Source organism: Chrysemys picta, chromosome 4 (assembly GCF_011386835.1).
Source record: "Chrysemys picta bellii isolate R12L10 chromosome 4, ASM1138683v2, whole genome shotgun sequence".
Taxonomy (NCBI): Eukaryota; Metazoa; Chordata; order Testudines; family Emydidae; genus Chrysemys; species Chrysemys picta.
This window is the reverse complement of record NC_088794.1, coordinates 122,196,717-122,214,284: the sequence shown is the minus strand read 5'-3', so window position 1 is coordinate 122,214,284 and position 17,568 is coordinate 122,196,717. Positions and strand designations below refer to the sequence as shown.

Below are 17,568 nucleotides of genomic sequence, written 5' to 3'. Positions count from 1 at the left end.
CTGTTTATGCAAATGCAATACAAGCATACTGGACCAAGTTCTGGTCTCAGTGAAGTCAATGACAAAACTCCCATTGACTTTGATGGGACAAGATTTGGTCATTAATCTGACTTTAATGCGGTTAACTTTATAATTTAATATGAGATGAGCGGTGTTTGCTGGATGAGAATTCTTGTAATTTCCTAGACTTTTTGAATAAAACATATTCAATTCCAAAAAAATTCAATAATATGCATTTAAAATGAAATTCCAATTTTGCTGTGTTTGAATTTTGCATGTAATCAACTACATTTGGGTGTAAAACTGGAATGTTATGAAAGTGACGTGATTCCTACAACAAATATCAGTGTCTACCATATGTACCATGGTAACGCTATATAGTCCATTAACTAATTAAGTACTATTAATAGGCATGCTGAATTACATGCAGGAAGCTCTTCTTTACATCTACTATTAATGCCCAACAGTGTGCTAGTTTTCTCAGTGCTCCAGGACAAATAACCTACTAACACATTGCATAAACAATGTAAAATGAACAAACTGAAAGATACTTATGTTTTACAGTTAAAAAAAATCCCAAACAAAAAGCAAAATAACACTACCCAAAAAAAGCCTAACTGATTACTTTCTAATCAATCAATGTGATGAATGAAATAATCTTGTGTTAAACTGACTCAAACAAAAGGACAACGAAAGCAAATCTTGAAAAAATTCATGAATTTTTTTTTCCTAATTAAAAGCTTCAGTTTGCTGACTGGGGAAGTTATGGATGAAGCACTATTGCTCTTGCTTTGCGACAATTGCAAAAACTGCTGGCTGTGTCAATCAGTGGTTTATTTATTAACAGAAAATAAATAGGAAAAAATAAATTAGTTTAAAAGGTAACTGAATCTGAATGCCCAAAAAAGTTCATTGGGTAGCTGTGTCCTATGTTTAAAGCACTGGGTCTAAGCATCTTAGGGTATGTCTACACTGGCAAGTTTCGGCCCCACAAGTTATACCACTTTTATTAAAACGCTGGAATTAATAAACAGCTGTTGTGTGACCACACTGTGCTCCTTGTGATGCCCGAGTGCATCCACATTAGCAGCTCTTACACCGACAAAGACAGCAGTGCATTGTGGTAGCTATCCCACTGAGTACCTGGATGCAGGATGCTTTGGGAAGGGTTTGCAATGCCTCATGGGGCAGGCACAGCGTCACATGATGCAGGTTTCCCAATTCCATTGTCCCATGGGCATCCTACTACATTGTTAGCTGCTTTTCAACTGAAGTGTGTGGGGGAGGAGGGGGGGGAGAGAGCATGTGTGTGGGTATGAAGCAGAGGAGAGAGACAGTGTGTTTTGCGGGAATAGAGAGTGTGTCAGCATGCTGTCTTGTAAGTTCAGACAACGGCAGGAAACAACCAGTCCTGAGGCAGGGGGAACCCCCAACATCAGCCCTGGCCTCCCTCCCTGGGATCTCTGCACAGGAATCTCTCTCTCTCACACACACACAAACACAACACAGACACCTGCCTCTGGGTTTAACAGCACGAGCATTCCACATTAATGGTTTGCTTTGTGTCCCAGAGCAGATCGGCACAGCACACAATGGCTGTCAGAAACCGCGCTTTGAAAGGGGAAGGGCGCATGTCTCCAGGGCATCTGAGTTCAAAACAATGAGCAGAGCAGTCACCTGAGGCATTATGGGACAGCTCCAGAGGCCAATTACAGCACACAAAGCAATCAAGTGTCTACACTGGCAATAGAGCGCTGGAGCCTCTGCACAAATAGCCTTACGACTCTCATTGAGGTGGGTTTTTGCAGCGCTGCAACCGAGGAGTTGCTGCGCACAAAGTGGCTTGACAGTGTGCACACGCCTGCAGTTTGAGTGCAAAAAGCTGCTTTACTGCGCAGAAACTTGCCAGTGTTAACTTGCTCATCAGCATTTGGGGAGAAGAGGCTGTCCAGTCACAGCTGCACACCAGCTGCAAGAATTTTGATACCTACGGACAGATTTCACGATGCATGACAGAAAGGGGCCATGACTGGGATACACTGCAGTGCAGAGTCAAAGTTAAGGAGCTGCGGAACACCTACCAAAAGGCGTGGGAGGCAAACCGCCGCTCCAGTGCTGTGCCCACGAGCTGCCGGTTCTACAAAGAGCTGGATGCGATACTTGGTGGCGACCCCACCTCCACTGCGAAGGCCACCATGGATACTTCCGTGACTCGCATGCCAGTCGAGAGTGGACTGTGCCAGGAAGAGGAAATCTTGGAAGAGGATGGGGAGGAGGAGGGGGACCCAGAGGCAGAGGACGACTAGGAGGTCAGAGATGCATGCAGCCAGAGCTCTTCTCTACCCTGGAGGAGGCTAGCCAGTCACAGCTTTCGAAACTTTGCGAAGTGCAAACAAGAGAGGAGGCCCCTGGAAAGTGGCTTTGATTTTGAGAAGCGCTGAAGCGAGTTGTTAGGGGCAGGAGGGCTGCAGAAAGCAGGCTTGTGTCTGTATGATGCATGTACCACCACATGCCTAGTCTGAGTGGCGGAACAGGGTGCTGATTGACGCTCTCACTTCATGGGAATCTCCCTCAGAGATCTCCATGAAACTCTCATAGAGATACTGGGCAATCCGCTGCCGCAGGTTCTTTGGCAGAGCTGCTTTGTTTCTTGCCCCATTAAGGGTAACTTTCCCACACCGCTCTGCCGTCACTGCGGGTGGGGGGACAGACACCATTGCTGCACAGAGGCGAGCCGCATAAGGGTCAGGGCAGAAGCCGCAGTCTTGGAGAAGACCCTCCCTTGATTCCCTGCTCACCCTCAGCAGCGAGATATCTTCCATAATGAACACAGCCTGTGGAAAATGTGGGGACAGTAATGATTATAAGCCCCCCCCCCCCCTACAGTGCTGGCTCTCCCCAAGAGCCACGTGCCCAGTGTACAGTACGGTCCTGGAACACTGATTTCTCCTGCCCCTGTGGTTACTCACCATTTTGGGGGTCTTGTGGCTCATATGTGCTTGCCTGGGTTCAGCCAGTTAGTGACAGGTATGTGAATAGTGGCTGTGTTTTAAATCACTGAATCAGTGGTCTGTGTGTTGCAAACAATACTGCTTCTGTAAAATGTTGCATTTTGGCTTCAGAGATATGACCTTGGGAGCCCAGCCTCCCTCTTTATTATTGCCGGCTGAACAGCTGCGCAGAATTAGAAAGCAGCCACGAAGAACTAAAGAGGATTTTCTGCGTGATGTCATGATGCACTCCACGGCCGAAAAACAAGAATTGAAGGAGTGGCGGGACAGTGAGAAGAGGGACCGAAAGGAGAACACGGCACACCAGAACAAAGCCACGGAGTGGATCTTAAACATTATGGAGCACCAAGCGGACATGCTCCAGGCGCTACTAGCACTGCAAACCAAGCAGCTCCGCGCCCTCCCTCCCCAACAGCCGCTGTCGCAAAACTCCTTCCCATGCGACCCTCAGACACCACCAACACACTCTTATCAACCTCCTGGCTCCAGTCTCTACCCGCGACATTCCACTCCTCCACTGTCACTGTCCAGCACTGCGGACTCCCAGTACCCACTGCACTCAGCACCCGTCCCTCTGCAATTAGGCCCTGCTGAAGTACAGTACCTGCTGCACTGTACTCCAAAGGACAAGGTTGCATATGATACCTGGACAAAATCTTTCACTGTCCCGGGACCTCCCCTCCTCCTGAGACCCTCCCTTCCCCCATTCCCCACAGTGCTGATGTGTTTTTCTGTTTGTCTCTCTCCTCCGGTTGTTGTTTTTTAATAAAAGAATTGTTTTGGTTTGAAAGCAATCTTTATTCCATTAACTGAAAGCAAACAGAGCCCTTCAAAGCAACAGGCAATTTTCTTAAACCTTCACAGTGCATCACATGCACCAATCTCAATCATCTCCTAGTATTACAAGCACTGCACTCTCGAGCATAGCAACAAATATTAGTGACTTTCAGCTTAAAATTGCTACCTCAAGGCATCCCTGATCCCACGCTGCGCCCCTCTAATAGCCCTAGTCTCTGGTTGTTCAAATTCAGCCTCCAGGTGCTGAGCCTCAACGGTCCAGCCCTGAGTGAAGCTTTCACCCTTCCCTTCACAAATATTATGGAGCGTACAGCACACAGCTATAAGAATAGGAATATTGTCATCGGCCATGTCCAGCCTCCCATATAGGCAGTGCCAGTGGGACTTTAAATGGCCAAAGGCACACTCAACAGTCATTCTGCACTTGCTCAGCCTGTTATTGAATCACTCCTTGCTGCTATCAAGGTTCCCTGTGTATGGCTTCATCAGCCATGGCATTAAGGGGTAGGCAGGATCTCCCAGGATCATAATGGGCATTTCAACTTCCCCTATGGTGATCTTCTGGTCTGGGAAGAAAGTCCCTGCTTGCAGCTTCCTGAACAGGCCAGTGTTCTGAAAGATGCGTGCGTCATGCACCTTTCCGGACCAGCCTGCGTTAATGTCCGTGAAATGCCCACGGTGATCCACAAGCGCCTGGAGAACCATAGAGAAATACCCATTCTGATTAATGTACTCGGTTGCTAGGTGGGCTGGTGCAAGAATTAGAATATGCGTACCATCTATCGCCCCCTCCAAAGTTAGGGAAGCCCATCTGTGCAAAGACATCCACAATGGCACGCACGTTGCCCAAAGTCACGGTCTTTTGGAGCAGGATGCGATTAATGGCCTGACACACTTCTGTCAACACGCATCCAACAGTCGACTTTCCCACTCTGAACTGTTTAGCGATCGATCGGTAGCAGTCTGGAGTAGCCAGCTTTCACAGTGCAATCGCCACGCTCTTCTCCAACGACAGGGAGAATGCTCTCATTCTCATGTCTTTGTGCCGCAGAGCTGGGGCGAGCTCATCAAACAGTCCCATGAATGCGGCTTTCTTCATCCGAAAGTTCTGCAGCCACTGATGATCATCCCAGACGTGCATGACGATGTGATGCCACCACTCAGTGCTTGTTTCCCAAGCCCAAAAGCCCAATCGGACTCAATGCTCAGTCTAGAAGATACCATCAGAGAGGCTTAGTTTTGCAGTTCTCAAACTGTGGATTTATGTCTTCAGAGGTAACATGCTTGTTAACAGCAAAAATGTTTTTAAATAAAATAAATAAATAATATCTAGAGGTGAGAAATAACAGACCTCAACTCTATTGTCCCTCTGCAAATTTGTGTACACAGAGTCAATCGCTTACCTCTCTCTAAAAGTGCAAAGTTTCAAAAAGTTCAATGAATAGAAGATTGTTGGGGGCGGACTAGATCTGGACAAGGAGAAGAAGACTGGAGATAAATGTGAGAAGCGAGGGACATATGCTTGTTTTGTTAAAATATTCTACGTTTGCAGTTGAAGAAAAAAAATCCAGAATGCTTAAGGTTGTTGTTTTAGTTAAATAAAACAATTTAAATGTCTGTCTGGTGACGCTCTCCTCTTAATACAGCATGGCAAGAAAATCCTCCAAATATTAATGATTAACCTGTTGAACTGGAGATATTTATGAAGTCATTGGGAGGTGAACTATCTCCTTCAATTACCTTTGGTAAATGAAATAAAAAACAATCATTCATTTTCTGATATAGCTGTAAAACTAATCTGAAAAGTTTTCAAAATAAATCACTGTTTAAAAATGTATAGTGTGTACCTTCTAAAAATGAAACTTACATCTATCTCTGAGTTGTGAAGAATATGTATTAAGGTTATAACAACCCACAAGAATGCACTTTTATGTAGAAATTCATGATTAAATCGAGTCTTCCCGACTAGTGATTTAAATCATGATTTAAATCAAATCCACCCTGAGGAACACTAAGGGCTGGTCTACAATGGAAACTTACATTGGCACAGCTACGTCTCTCATGGATGTGAGAAAGCCATATCTCAGAAACATAGCTATGCTGACCTAACCCCTGATGCAGACAGTGCTAAGTCATTAGGAAGAACCCCTCCCATCACTGTAGTGAGGAATCTATACTGTAGCATTTTCAGTTTAGACATTGCCTAACACTTTAGCAGCTTCTTTACATTACAGATGCTACAGCAGCACAGCTACAGCGCTGCAGCTGTGCCACTGTAGCATGTAGTGTAGTCCTGATCTACACTAGAAAATTAGGTCAGCATAACTACATCACTCAGGAGTGTGAAAAATCCACACCCCTGAGCGACATAGTTAAGCCGACCTAAGTCCCTGTGTAGAAAGCTCTAGGTCAACGAAAGAATTCTTCTGTCAATCCAGCTACTGCTTTTCAGGTCATGTCTACACTAGCAAGCTTACAGTGGCACAGCTGTGCCTATGCAGTACATGTCAGTAGTTTTCTTGTTTCCACTAAAACATATTACCTCGCCCACCTTGTCTCCCTAGTAGTTTCTTTGAAATTCAATGGAACTACTCATATACTTTACTTATTCAAATGCTTAAAGTTAAATACACTCTTAAGTGTTTTGCTGAATAGAAGCCTAAGGTATAATTGCCCCCAAAATGGGAAACTCTCCTGACTATCAGAGGGGTAGCCGTGTTAGTCTGAATCTGTAAAAAGCAACAGAGGGTCCTGTGGCACCTTTGAGACTAACAGAAGTACTGGGAGCATAAACTTTCGTGGGTAAGAACCTCACTTCTTCAGATGCTTCACTTGCATCTGAAGAAGTGAGGTTCTTACTCACGAAAGCTTATGCTTCCAGTACTTCTGTTAGTCTCAAAGGTGCCACAGGACCCTCTGTTGCTTTCTCCTGACTATGTCTAAAGTGTGCCTTTATCTTTCAAACATTATTTCTAAATCTCTGACTGCTTTTTCCCCCTAGACATCACTAATGCATTATTCTTCCACTTGCCTGACCGATCAATGAACATTTTGGGGCAATTTTGATTTCTGAAAAACTCAGACTAGTCTGAGGATATGATAGTCCTGCTCCAGTTTAAAACCTATTTGTTAGCAAAGTGTTATACAGAGAAATACACAAGCAGCACAGGTGGTCATATTTGCATGTAAATACTCAGAATGCCCTTCCAGCTCATAGTTAGATCAGAGCAGTGTCAGTATCTAAGCTGAGGGAAGAAACTGAAAGGGCTGGTGTTGCTTGTGAATAAATGAAGTATTTTTGTTTGGTACACTTTGAAGCCCATTCAAATTACAGAAATATCATAGCAACATCCTTGTGGTAATTAAATGATGACTTCTGTGTTGCCGTAACAGAGCAACATCACATTTGTGCAATAAGCCTTCAATTTTATTACTGTTCAGAAATGTGCCAAGCAAAGGCAGTGGAAGATAAAGAACCAAATGTAGACCACTAGCTTTAAATAATAAAGCTGGTTTGGATAGTTATATTCCTTATATGGCCATAAATAACATGAATCTGTGATTAACCTAACTGGCTTCTGGGATCAGTACAGTAAATAACTGTTGGGTTTAATTCTGTATCTGGAATTTTAAAAAGTGAACCATGTTCTTTTCAAATTAATCCTAGGTGAAAAAAGAACCAATTACCCTATATTTCAACAACAATACTTTACATTTTTATAGGGCAAGAAGCCATACCCTTGTTTGAACTGTGCCAAGACATTCCATCACATATGGTCCTGAAGAATTCCACACCACTAAATAATATAACATAACCTTAGGCAATGAATATCCTAAAGCTTGATCTCTGCCCAAAATTCACATTGACATGAACAGAAGTCCCATATGATATATGGAATAAGTGTAAAATTGTATTTAAAATATAAGGGTCTAATTCTTCCATGCGTGTAATGTATTTTACACTCTTACACTCACACTAGCAGGAGTAACTCATGCAAATACCACTGCACAGATGGAAGACTAGATCTTACAGACTACTAGTCTCAGTTGAAGCTCTGGACAACCAGAACCCCACAGAATCCTTATGGGACCACAAAAAAAAATATTTTGAGAACCAAAAGTAAGAGATGGAGGAGGATTTGGGAAGGAAGGGAGCCTGTAAGTGGATCTTCTTTATATTGAGTGAGTAATCTGCAGGTAAAACAGTTTGAGAATACCTTATAGAGAATTTAATACTAAAAATCTTGGGCACAGATAGTATTTTTCTGCACCGAATTTCATTTTTCTAAGCATTATTAAAACTCACATTAAAACTATGGTTTTGATGGCAAAACAATGTCTGCGGAGAAATCATCTTGTCAGTGTCACCACAGATTTGAACTGACACACTGCATGATAATGTAATGTCATCCCTGTTGACTTAAACTTGCTTGTATATCACTATGGCACTTCAACATGGTGCTGAATAGCATAGCAGCCATGGATTAGGACTATCCTCATTATACAATTGTCACAAGAGATAGCTAGGAAATTAGCACATACATATTATATACATGTTGTTGTTTTAGACATAAAAATATCTTGAGCATTTTAAAAACAGCTAGGGCCTGATCCTGCAAACACAGGTGTGTTTAACTTTACTCCTTTATTTTGTCCCATATATGCCAATGGGACTATTCTCAGAAGTAAAGTTACATGTGTGCATAAGTGTTTGCAGGATCAGGACACAAAGGATTAAATCCATGCAAATAATAATTTTTAAATCTCTAAATCTTTTATTTTTAAATTAGAACTTGTCCAAAAACCTCAAAACCAAGAAAATTGAATCAGAATCCAAGTTATATTTTTATTTTCACCATAAACTATTAATAACAATTTTAGGTAAAATAAAATTATGTTGATTTCACATACCCTGAGAGTCTGAACTCTGAAAACTGTGGTTATTAGTGAGAAACTCAAATCTTTACCATATTAGCACTTGATACCATTAAAAACACACATGTGCATTTATTATTATTATAAAGCAGACCTTCTAAGGCCCTGATCCTGCAAAGACTTATGTGCATACTTAACTTTATGTACTGATGTAATCTCTTTGCAGTCAATGGAACTAAGCGCAGTGCATAAAGTTAAGAACATGCATAATGCTTCATTTCATTAGCTGCTTATATGCATTACAGTCACTAGGGTCTCTGTTTTACAATCTGATCCATGTGGACCTTTGTGCCATTTAAAAAAATTGGAAAATGTGATTGAAAAGCTAAAAAAATTGACAAAGGGACTCAGGTGCAAGTATAGTATTATCTGAAACGACTTTTAACTTTTGTTTTGATACTGACTGGAATTCCAGTGGCAGAATCCCTTCAACATGCTTCAGCTCCATGAAATCATGTTAGGGTGTGGTATGCTGGAGCTCTCTGCCTATGGGGCTGTGCCACGGGATCAGGGTGGAGCAAGGCATACCGGTAGCCTTCTCCCCAGGGGGCTGCCCTCTGGGATTAAGGTGGAGTGGTACATTCTGGGAGCTCTCTCCCCAGGGAGTTGCCCCATGGGATTAGGATTGGGTGATGCATGCTGACAGCTCTCCCCCTATGGGACTACCCCCTAGGATTGGGTGGAGTGATGCATGCTGGGAGCTAAGGGAGACAGAGAGGTACATAGACAAGACTTTCCAAGACATAGAGCCTTCCCAGCCACTGTCTGACAGCCTCTGTGCTATTAATGAGGATGCTAGTCTCGGGAAAGAGAACATCAAACTGAACTGGAGGGCAACAATCCCTCAGTTGGGACCCTTCTGCCACTGAGGATATCATCTAGCACTGAGTATACCCCTCCAGGGGAGGGGACCCCAGTTATTAGGAAGAGACAAATAATAGTAATGGGGGATTCAATTATTAGAAATATACATAGTTGGGTTTGTGATGACTCGGAGAACCACATGGTGAATTCCCTGCTGGATGTGAAGGTGGCAGATCTCTCAAGACAACTAGAGAGACTTACATGCATTGCTGGGGAAGAGCTGGTGATTGTGGTACATGTAGGTACCAATGACATAAGGAAATGAAGGAGAGAGGTCCTGGAGGCCAAATTTAGGCTGCGAGGTAAGAGATTAAAGTCCAGGACCTTCATATCATTCTCTGAAATGCTTCCAGTTCCACATGCAGGGCCATGTGGATGAGATAATGGTGTAGGGAGGAGCATTTTAATAACTGGGCAACCTTTTAGTAGGGTGACCATAAGTCCCGTTTTGGCCAGGACAGTCTCTTTTTTAAGCCCTGTCTCAGCCGTCCCAACTTTTTTTCCCCCCCAAAGGAGGAATTTATCCCATTTGCTCTTGCTGACTTGATCAGTTGGCAAGAGCAAATAGGACAAATGACCACTTTGGTCAAAAAAGTTCGGTGTGGTATGGAGGGGGCGAGCGGAGATGGGGCTGGGTGGGGGAAAGCAGCATTCCAGCATGTGGACCCCCTACAGGGTTCCAGCAACCGGGCTGCAGCTTGGCTCAGGGTAGGGGCAAGGTTCCAGCAACTGGCAACAGCAAGGGCGGGGGGGCAAGCCTTGGGCGAGTGGCTGGGGGTGTTCTGTTTTCTCTTAGAAAAATATGGTCACCATAGCTTTTGGGAAAAGAGGAACCTATACAGGAGGATGGGCTCCACCTAAACCAAAACGGAATCAGACTGCTGGCATGTAAAATTAAAAAGGTTGTAAAGGTTGTAAAGAAGTTTTTAAACTTAAGGCTGGTGGAAAGCTGACAAGTGTGGAGGACCACATGGTTTGGACAGAGACATCCCTTAGGGGAGGATTTATTTATAGGGATTCTCATAGCCTAATAAAAAGGAGAGGATAGAAGGTGACAAAGTACAGGTAGGAGCTGAAGAGAAACAGTCAAATGAAAAACAGTCTCATTCAGTTACATCACATGAAGGCAGACAACTAAATATTGACAAATTTTATAAGTGCTTGTATACAAAAATGTTAGACATCTAAATACTAAGATGGGTGAAGTTGAGTGCCTGATATTAAATGAGGATATTGCTATAATAAGAATCACAGAAACTTGGTGGAATGATGATAATCAATGGGACATGGTAATACCAGTATACAAAATATATAGGAATGACAGAGTGGGTCGTGCTGATGAGGGAGTGGAACAATAAAGGAACGAAAGCATAGAGTCAAATATAATAAAAATCTTAAATTAATCACACAGTGCCATAGAATCTCTATGGGTAGAAATTGCATGCTTGAATAATCAGAGTATAGCAATAGGAATATACTTTCAGCCTCCTGACCAGGATGGTGATGGTGATTGTGAAATGCTCAGGGAGATTAGAGAGGCTACTGATTGGGTACATGTCACCGCAGGATGGTATGCAGAGATAAAAATTCTAGACACCATTAATGACCGCTTCTTGGAGCAGCTAATACTAGAACCCACAAGGGGAGAGGCAATTCTTGATTTAGTCCTACATGGCACACAGGATCTGGTCCAAGAGGTGAATATAGCAGAACTGCTCAGTAACAGTGATCATAATATAATTAAATTTAACATCCTTGTTGGAGGGGAAAACACCAAAGAATCCCACCACAGTTGCATTTAACTTCAAAAAGGGGAACTACACAAAAATAAGGAAGCTAATAAAACGGAAATTAGAAGGAACAGTCACAAGAGTGAAATGCCTGCAAGCTGCAAGGAAACTTTCTAAAAACTCCACAATAAGGTTCAGATTAATGTATACCCCAAATTAAAAAAAAAAAAAAAAAAAAAAAAAAAAAGAGGACCAAGAAAATGCCACAACAGCAAAACAACAGAGTAAAAGAGGTGATAAAAGGCATCCTTTAAACATTGGAATTCAAATTCTCCTGAGGAAAACAGAAAGGACCATAAACTCTGGCAAGTTAAGTGTAAAAGTATAATTAGGCAGACCAAAAACGAATTTGAAGAGCAACTAGCAAAAGACACAAAAACTATCAGCAATTTGTGTAAGTTCTTCAGATGCAGGAGGCCTGCCAAAAAAAATCAGTGGGGCCACTGGATGATTGAGGTGCTAAAGGAGCACTCAAGGAGGACAAGGCTGTTGCAGAAAAGCTAAATGAAATATTTGCATCAGTTTTTATTGCAGAGAACATGAGGGAGAGTCCCACACCTGAGTCATTCTTTTTAGGTGACAAATCTGAGGAGCTGTCCCAGATTGAGGTATCCATAGAGGAGGTTTTGCAACAAACTGATAAATTAAACAGTAATAAGTCTCCAAGACCAGATGTTCTGAAGGAATTCAAATATGAAATTGCAGAACTATTAACTGTGATATGTAACCTATCACTTAAATCAGATTCTGTACTAAATGACTGGAGGATAGCTAATGTAATGCCAATTTTTTAAAAAAGGTCCAGAGGTGATCCTGGCAATTACAGACTGGTAAGTCTAACTTCTGTCCCAGACAGAGTGTTTGAAACTATAGTAAAGAACAGAATTAGCAGACGCATAGATGAACATGATTTGCTGGAGAAGAATCCATACAGCTTTTGTAAAAGGAAATCATGCTTCACAAACCTACTAGAATTATTGGGGCGGGGGGACACACAAACATGTGGACAAGGGTGATTGAGTGGATATAGTGTACTTGGACTTTGAGAAAGCTTTTGACAAGATCCCTCACCTAAGACTCCTAAGCAAAGTAAGTTGTCATGGCATAACAAGGAAGGTCCTCTTATGGATCAGTAACTGGTTAAAAGACAGGAAGCAAAGAGTAGGAATAAATGGTCAGTTTTCAAAATGGAGAGACATAAATAGCAGGGAGATCTGTACTGGGACCAATGCTATTCAACATATTTGTAAATGATCTGGAAAAAGGAGTAGCAGTGAGGTGGCAAAGTTTGGAGGCAATACAAAGGAGGGATACTTAAGGCATACTTAAGATAGTGAAGTCCAAAGCAGACTGTGAAGAGGTACAAAGGGATGTCACAGAACTGGGTGCCTGGGCACCAAAATGACAGATGAAATTCAGTATTGATAAATGCAAAGTAATGCACATTGGAAAACATAATCCCAACTATACATACAAAACGATGAAGTCTAAATTAGCTGTTAACACGCACGAAAGAGATCTAGGTATCTTGTGGATAGTGCTTGAAAACATCCGCTGAATGTGCAATGGCAGTCAAAAAAGCTAACAAAATGTTAGAAACCATTAGGAAACTGACAGATAATACAGTAAATGCTTGTTTGTTGAAACACCTCATAAGTGCAACCACCACTTATGAGCAACATTTCCACTAGGAACATTTTCCCTACCACTTGGTAACAGCAACATAGCTGCCACGTAAGAGCAACAGTTGTGACATCACATCCAGGGCGGAGATTTTGGGGGGACATTTAGAGGCATTGCCCCCCCAAACTTCATCTTTCCACTCCCCTCCCGATCCTGGACCTTCAGCACAGCTCCAGGGCACACAGCCCCGCCACTTGCCCTTCCTGAGAAAGCCTGCATAGAGAAAGCAGATGGGGCCGCACTCGAGGGCTGGAGTAACAGGGGGCTCTGTCCAATAGGGACCCATTACTCACAAGGTGCATCTTTTCACTCCCCTCCCAACCCTGGCTCTTCAGTGCAGCTTCAGGGACACAGCCCCATCCACTTGCCCTGCCTGACAGAGCCTGCGTGGAGAGCATGTGTAGGGGTGAGTTTTGGGGGGTGGGAAGTTGGGGTTAGGGAGAACAGCAGAAGCGCAGCAGGAAGGTCTCCTTCTCCCTTCCTCAGCATCTGGCTTGCAAGAGGTTGGGGGGACGGGAGGTTGCTATTTTGAAGTGGGGAGCATCAGGGACCCCCGTGCACTGAGCTATCCCCTCCATCTCGGTTGCTGATGGCAGGGTGTGGGTGTGCTGTTTTGCAGTGGGGGATTGGGGAATCCCCCTCTCCAGGGCACTGATCTGTCCCCTTCCCCCTCCCATCTCCAGTGTCAGTGCTAAAGGAGCCTGCCCCTCCCACCCCTGCAGACTGTGCACGGTGCCCTCCCCAGCCATATATGCCTCGCCAAGGTGGACCATGAAGTCCGACAGCCAGGCTCACTCAGCCATTTTGTGACTGGGGGCTCCCCTGCCAAACCCAGGGTTCCACTTTCAAACTTGGTGTTCCCTACTCCCGCCTCCCCTCACCCCACACACACAAAGGGGCTGCCCCTCTCCTTCCAAAACATCCTTTACTCTTCATATGCCTTCGGTCAGAAGACACTCCCCATAACAGCAACAGATGCTTGCATATGTTGCTACTAATGAGCGTTTACTGTAAACTGAAAATATCATAATGTCACTATATAACTCAATGGTATGCCAACACCTCGAATACTGCATGCAGCGCTGGTCGCCTCTACACAAAAAGATAGATTAGAATAGGAAAAGGTAGAGAGAATGGCAACAAAAATGATTAGGGGTATGGAACAGCTTCATATGAGGAGAGATTTTAAAAACTGGGATTGTTCAGATTGGACAAGAGGCAACTAAAGAGGAGGATATGATAGAGGTATCATAATGATAAAATCATGAATGGTATGGAGAAAGTGAATAAGGAAATGCTATTGTCCCTTCACAAAACACAAGAACCAGGGGTCACCCAATGAAATTAATAGGCAGCAGTTTAAAAAAAAAAAAAAGGGACGTAAAGCTTCACACAACGCACAGTCAACCTGTGGAACTCAGGGGATGTTGTGGAGGCCAGAAGTATAACTGGGTTCAAAAAAGAATAAGGCTATATCTACACTACTGCAGTAAGTCGACCTACGCTACGCAACTTCAGCTACGTGAATAAGGTAGCTGGAATTGATGTACCTTAGGTCAACTCTGCTGTCGACTCACCTTACTCTTCTCGTCGGGGGTAGAGTACAGGGATCGACTGGAGAGCGATCTGCTGTCAATTTGGCGGGTCTTCACTAGACTTGCTAAATTGACTGCTGGTGAATCGATCTCAGAGAGTCGATCCCAGCTGTAGTGTAGATGTAGCCTTTGATAAATTCATGGACCCTATTAGCCAAGATGATCAAGGAAACAACCCCATGCTCTGGGTTTCCCTAAGCCTCTGACTGCCAGAAGCTGGGACTGAAAGACAGGGGATGGATCACTTGATGATTGCCCTGTTCTATTCATTCCCTCTGAACCATCTGGCATTGGCCACTGGCTGAAGCCAGGATACTGGACTAGATGGATCATTGGTCAAACACAGTATGGCCGTTCTTATGGGCCTGCCCCCTGGGATCAGGGTGGCGCGATGCATACTGGGAGCTCTCCCCGCATGGGCCTGCCCCCTGGGATCAGGGTGGTGCGATGCATGCTGGGAGCTCTCCCCCCCGGGCCTGCCCCCTGGGATCAGGGTGGAGCGATGCATGCTGGGAGCTCTCCCCCACCCTGTCGGAGCAGGTAGAGCAATAGATGTTGGGAGCTATCGGTCTCCCCTCCCCCAGCTAGCGACTAACAGCTCCGGCCGTGTGGAAGGTGTTGCTGCTGCCGAGGTCACCCCCCCGCTTCGCCCTTGGCGAGTCCCTGCAGGCCCGCCCCGTCCCTCCGCGGGGGGCGCCAGGCCCCGCGCTACCTGGGCTCCTCCTGCTGCCGCTCTCCATCCTCACGCCCATGCTCCTGACCTGGCCTGGCCCCAGGCTCCTCTCCCTGAGCCGCGGCCGGCCCGGCCCGGCCCCCTTCTCTCGGCTCCGGAGTAGCGGCGGCCCCTCCCCCCCCAGCTGGGGCGGGGCCGCTCTAGCCGCATGCAGGGTTGCTATGACCACGGACCCGGTCACGTCGCTGGGAGTGTTACGTCCCGAGGCCCGGCAGCCCCGGGGAGAGGGAGTTCAGAGGGGGGCGGGGGAAGAGAGAGGCTAAGGGCGGGAATGCGAGGAAGAGGAGTTGGAGATGGGAGGGGAGGGGAGATGGCGGGGGGTGGGATGGAGATGGGAGGGGAGAGGAGAGGGTAAGGGTAAGGAGGATGGAGAAGGTGCAGCCCACCCAGGCATGACCATGGAGGGGGTTGTGTGAGGCATTGGCTGGTACAACACCTGTTGTCTTCCCTATCAAAGTCCCATCTGGCCCTGTTTGGGGCTACCTGACCCATCTCTGGGCTGTAGCTAGGAGCCACAATAGGCCATGGCAATAGGTAATTTAGTAGCTAGTGGCCCTATCCAAAGGGTGTAGCTCTGGTTTGTGTGCTTGGGGGAGTCTCTTGGCCGTGGGCAATGTTACTTCTTTACAGAGACATTCCTAGAACAGTAACATTAACAAATGAAGGACCACCTGCCACCCATCGTAGAAGAATTATTATTTAGCATGTTTATTACAGTAGGGAATGAGAACTAACCAAGATGGGGCCCCATTGGGCTAAAACACTGCTGGTAGAAGGTGCTGCTTTGATGGTCCTGGGGACTGACATCCAGTACACAGATCAGGTGCAGCATGGGCAGTGGCAGGGCAAGCTTTACCCATGCTGCTACTCCAGGGAGCCTCAGCCCTTATCAGGAGCATCACCCTCTAGAGAATGAATAGGTAAGTAAATCTTCAGACTAAGAAGGCCCTGATCTTGCAGTGTCCAATTACCAACAAAGCCAGACTTCAGTGAGAGATAAGGATGCACAACACTATGCTCTAGTTCAGAGGTCCCCAAATTGTGGGGTGCGCCCCCCTAGGGGTGTGTGGAGGAACATCCATGGGTGGGGCCCAGGCCAGCCCACACACGGAGGGGGGGTGGGAGTACCCTCCCCCAGCTCTGCTCCGGACTCGCTCCCAGCTGTGTCCCTCCATTCCCAGCCCTGTGCCTGACCCTGTCCCCAGCTTCGGTGCAGCTCCGCATCCAGCCGGGAGCCTGGCTGTCAGCCCCCACCACGGCCTGGTGGTGGCTCTGCTCCCATGCTATCCTCCCTCATTGGCCGCAGCTCTGTTCCCAGCCTGGGGCCGAGGCTGGGAGCGGAGCTGCACCTGGCCTGGCTGCCGGCCCCCACTGCAGCCGGCCCCCACTGCAGCCTGGCTGTGGCTCTGGCTCCACTCCCACCACCAGCCTTGGCTCCTTGCTGCGACCGCACTCCCAGTCCCAGTCCCAGCCCCAGCCCCAGCTGTGGCCTCAGCATTGGCCCCCTTACTCCTGTCCACATTTCCTCCCACTCCTCCAGAGCCGCAGCCCCGCTCCCAGCCTAACTCCAGCAGGGTGGGGAGGGTGCTGACGGGGTAAGAGTGGGCATGACTCTCAAAAGTTTGGGGGCTGCTGCTGTAGTTCAAGTATGAATTATTTTAGGGGAGTTCTGTGGCCAGTGTTATCAGGAGCTCCGACTACTGGATGATAATAGTGGTCTTTTTGTCTTTAGAATCTGATCAGCCCTCAGATTGTTTACTTCTGTGCTGAGGCTGTCAAAAATGGGAGCAATTATATCTTCTGTGGTGGTGTTTTTGTAACGTGGAAAGTAGTCCCCTGGAGACTGGCCACCCATACATAAAAGTCAATTTTGAAAGCTCTAATTTTTTTATGAGAACTCTAACAGTGAACTGGAGAACACAGAATCACAGCTGCCCAGATATTTTTTTAGTAAATATCTTTTAGTACAAAATTTTTAGTTTTAAAAGGCAGTACATTACAGAAGAATAGGGCTTTACCTTTATTAGCAAAAGGATAATTTGTAAGCCGAAATTTGTAAACAGCTGCACACATCTATGACCCAATGTAAATAATAATAAAAAGGACTATTTTATTATTAATCTCAGTAGTACAGTGGGAGGAGGGACTACTTTTTCTTC

General features: G+C 45.5%; 1 protein-coding gene across 7 annotated transcripts in view; it reads right to left on the bottom strand.

Moving 5' to 3' along the window:
* Positions 1–15,666, bottom strand: part of SPATA7 (spermatogenesis associated 7) — an 81,054-nt gene extending 65,388 nt beyond the window's left edge. For 2 of the 7 annotated variants that reach the window (XM_065593481.1, XM_065593484.1), the window contains exon 1: positions 15,389–15,663. In XM_065593481.1, the coding sequence (XP_065449553.1) occupies positions 15,389–15,428 (40 nt within the window). In that variant the 5' untranslated portion in view covers positions 15,429–15,663. Of the gene's footprint in view, positions 1–4,585; positions 5,020–15,388 lie in introns of all 7 variants that reach the window. The other 5 variants (XM_065593482.1, XM_065593483.1, XM_005285362.5 and 2 more) reach the window with 5 other exon arrangements.
* Between the last annotated feature and the right edge of the window lie 1,902 nt (positions 15,667–17,568).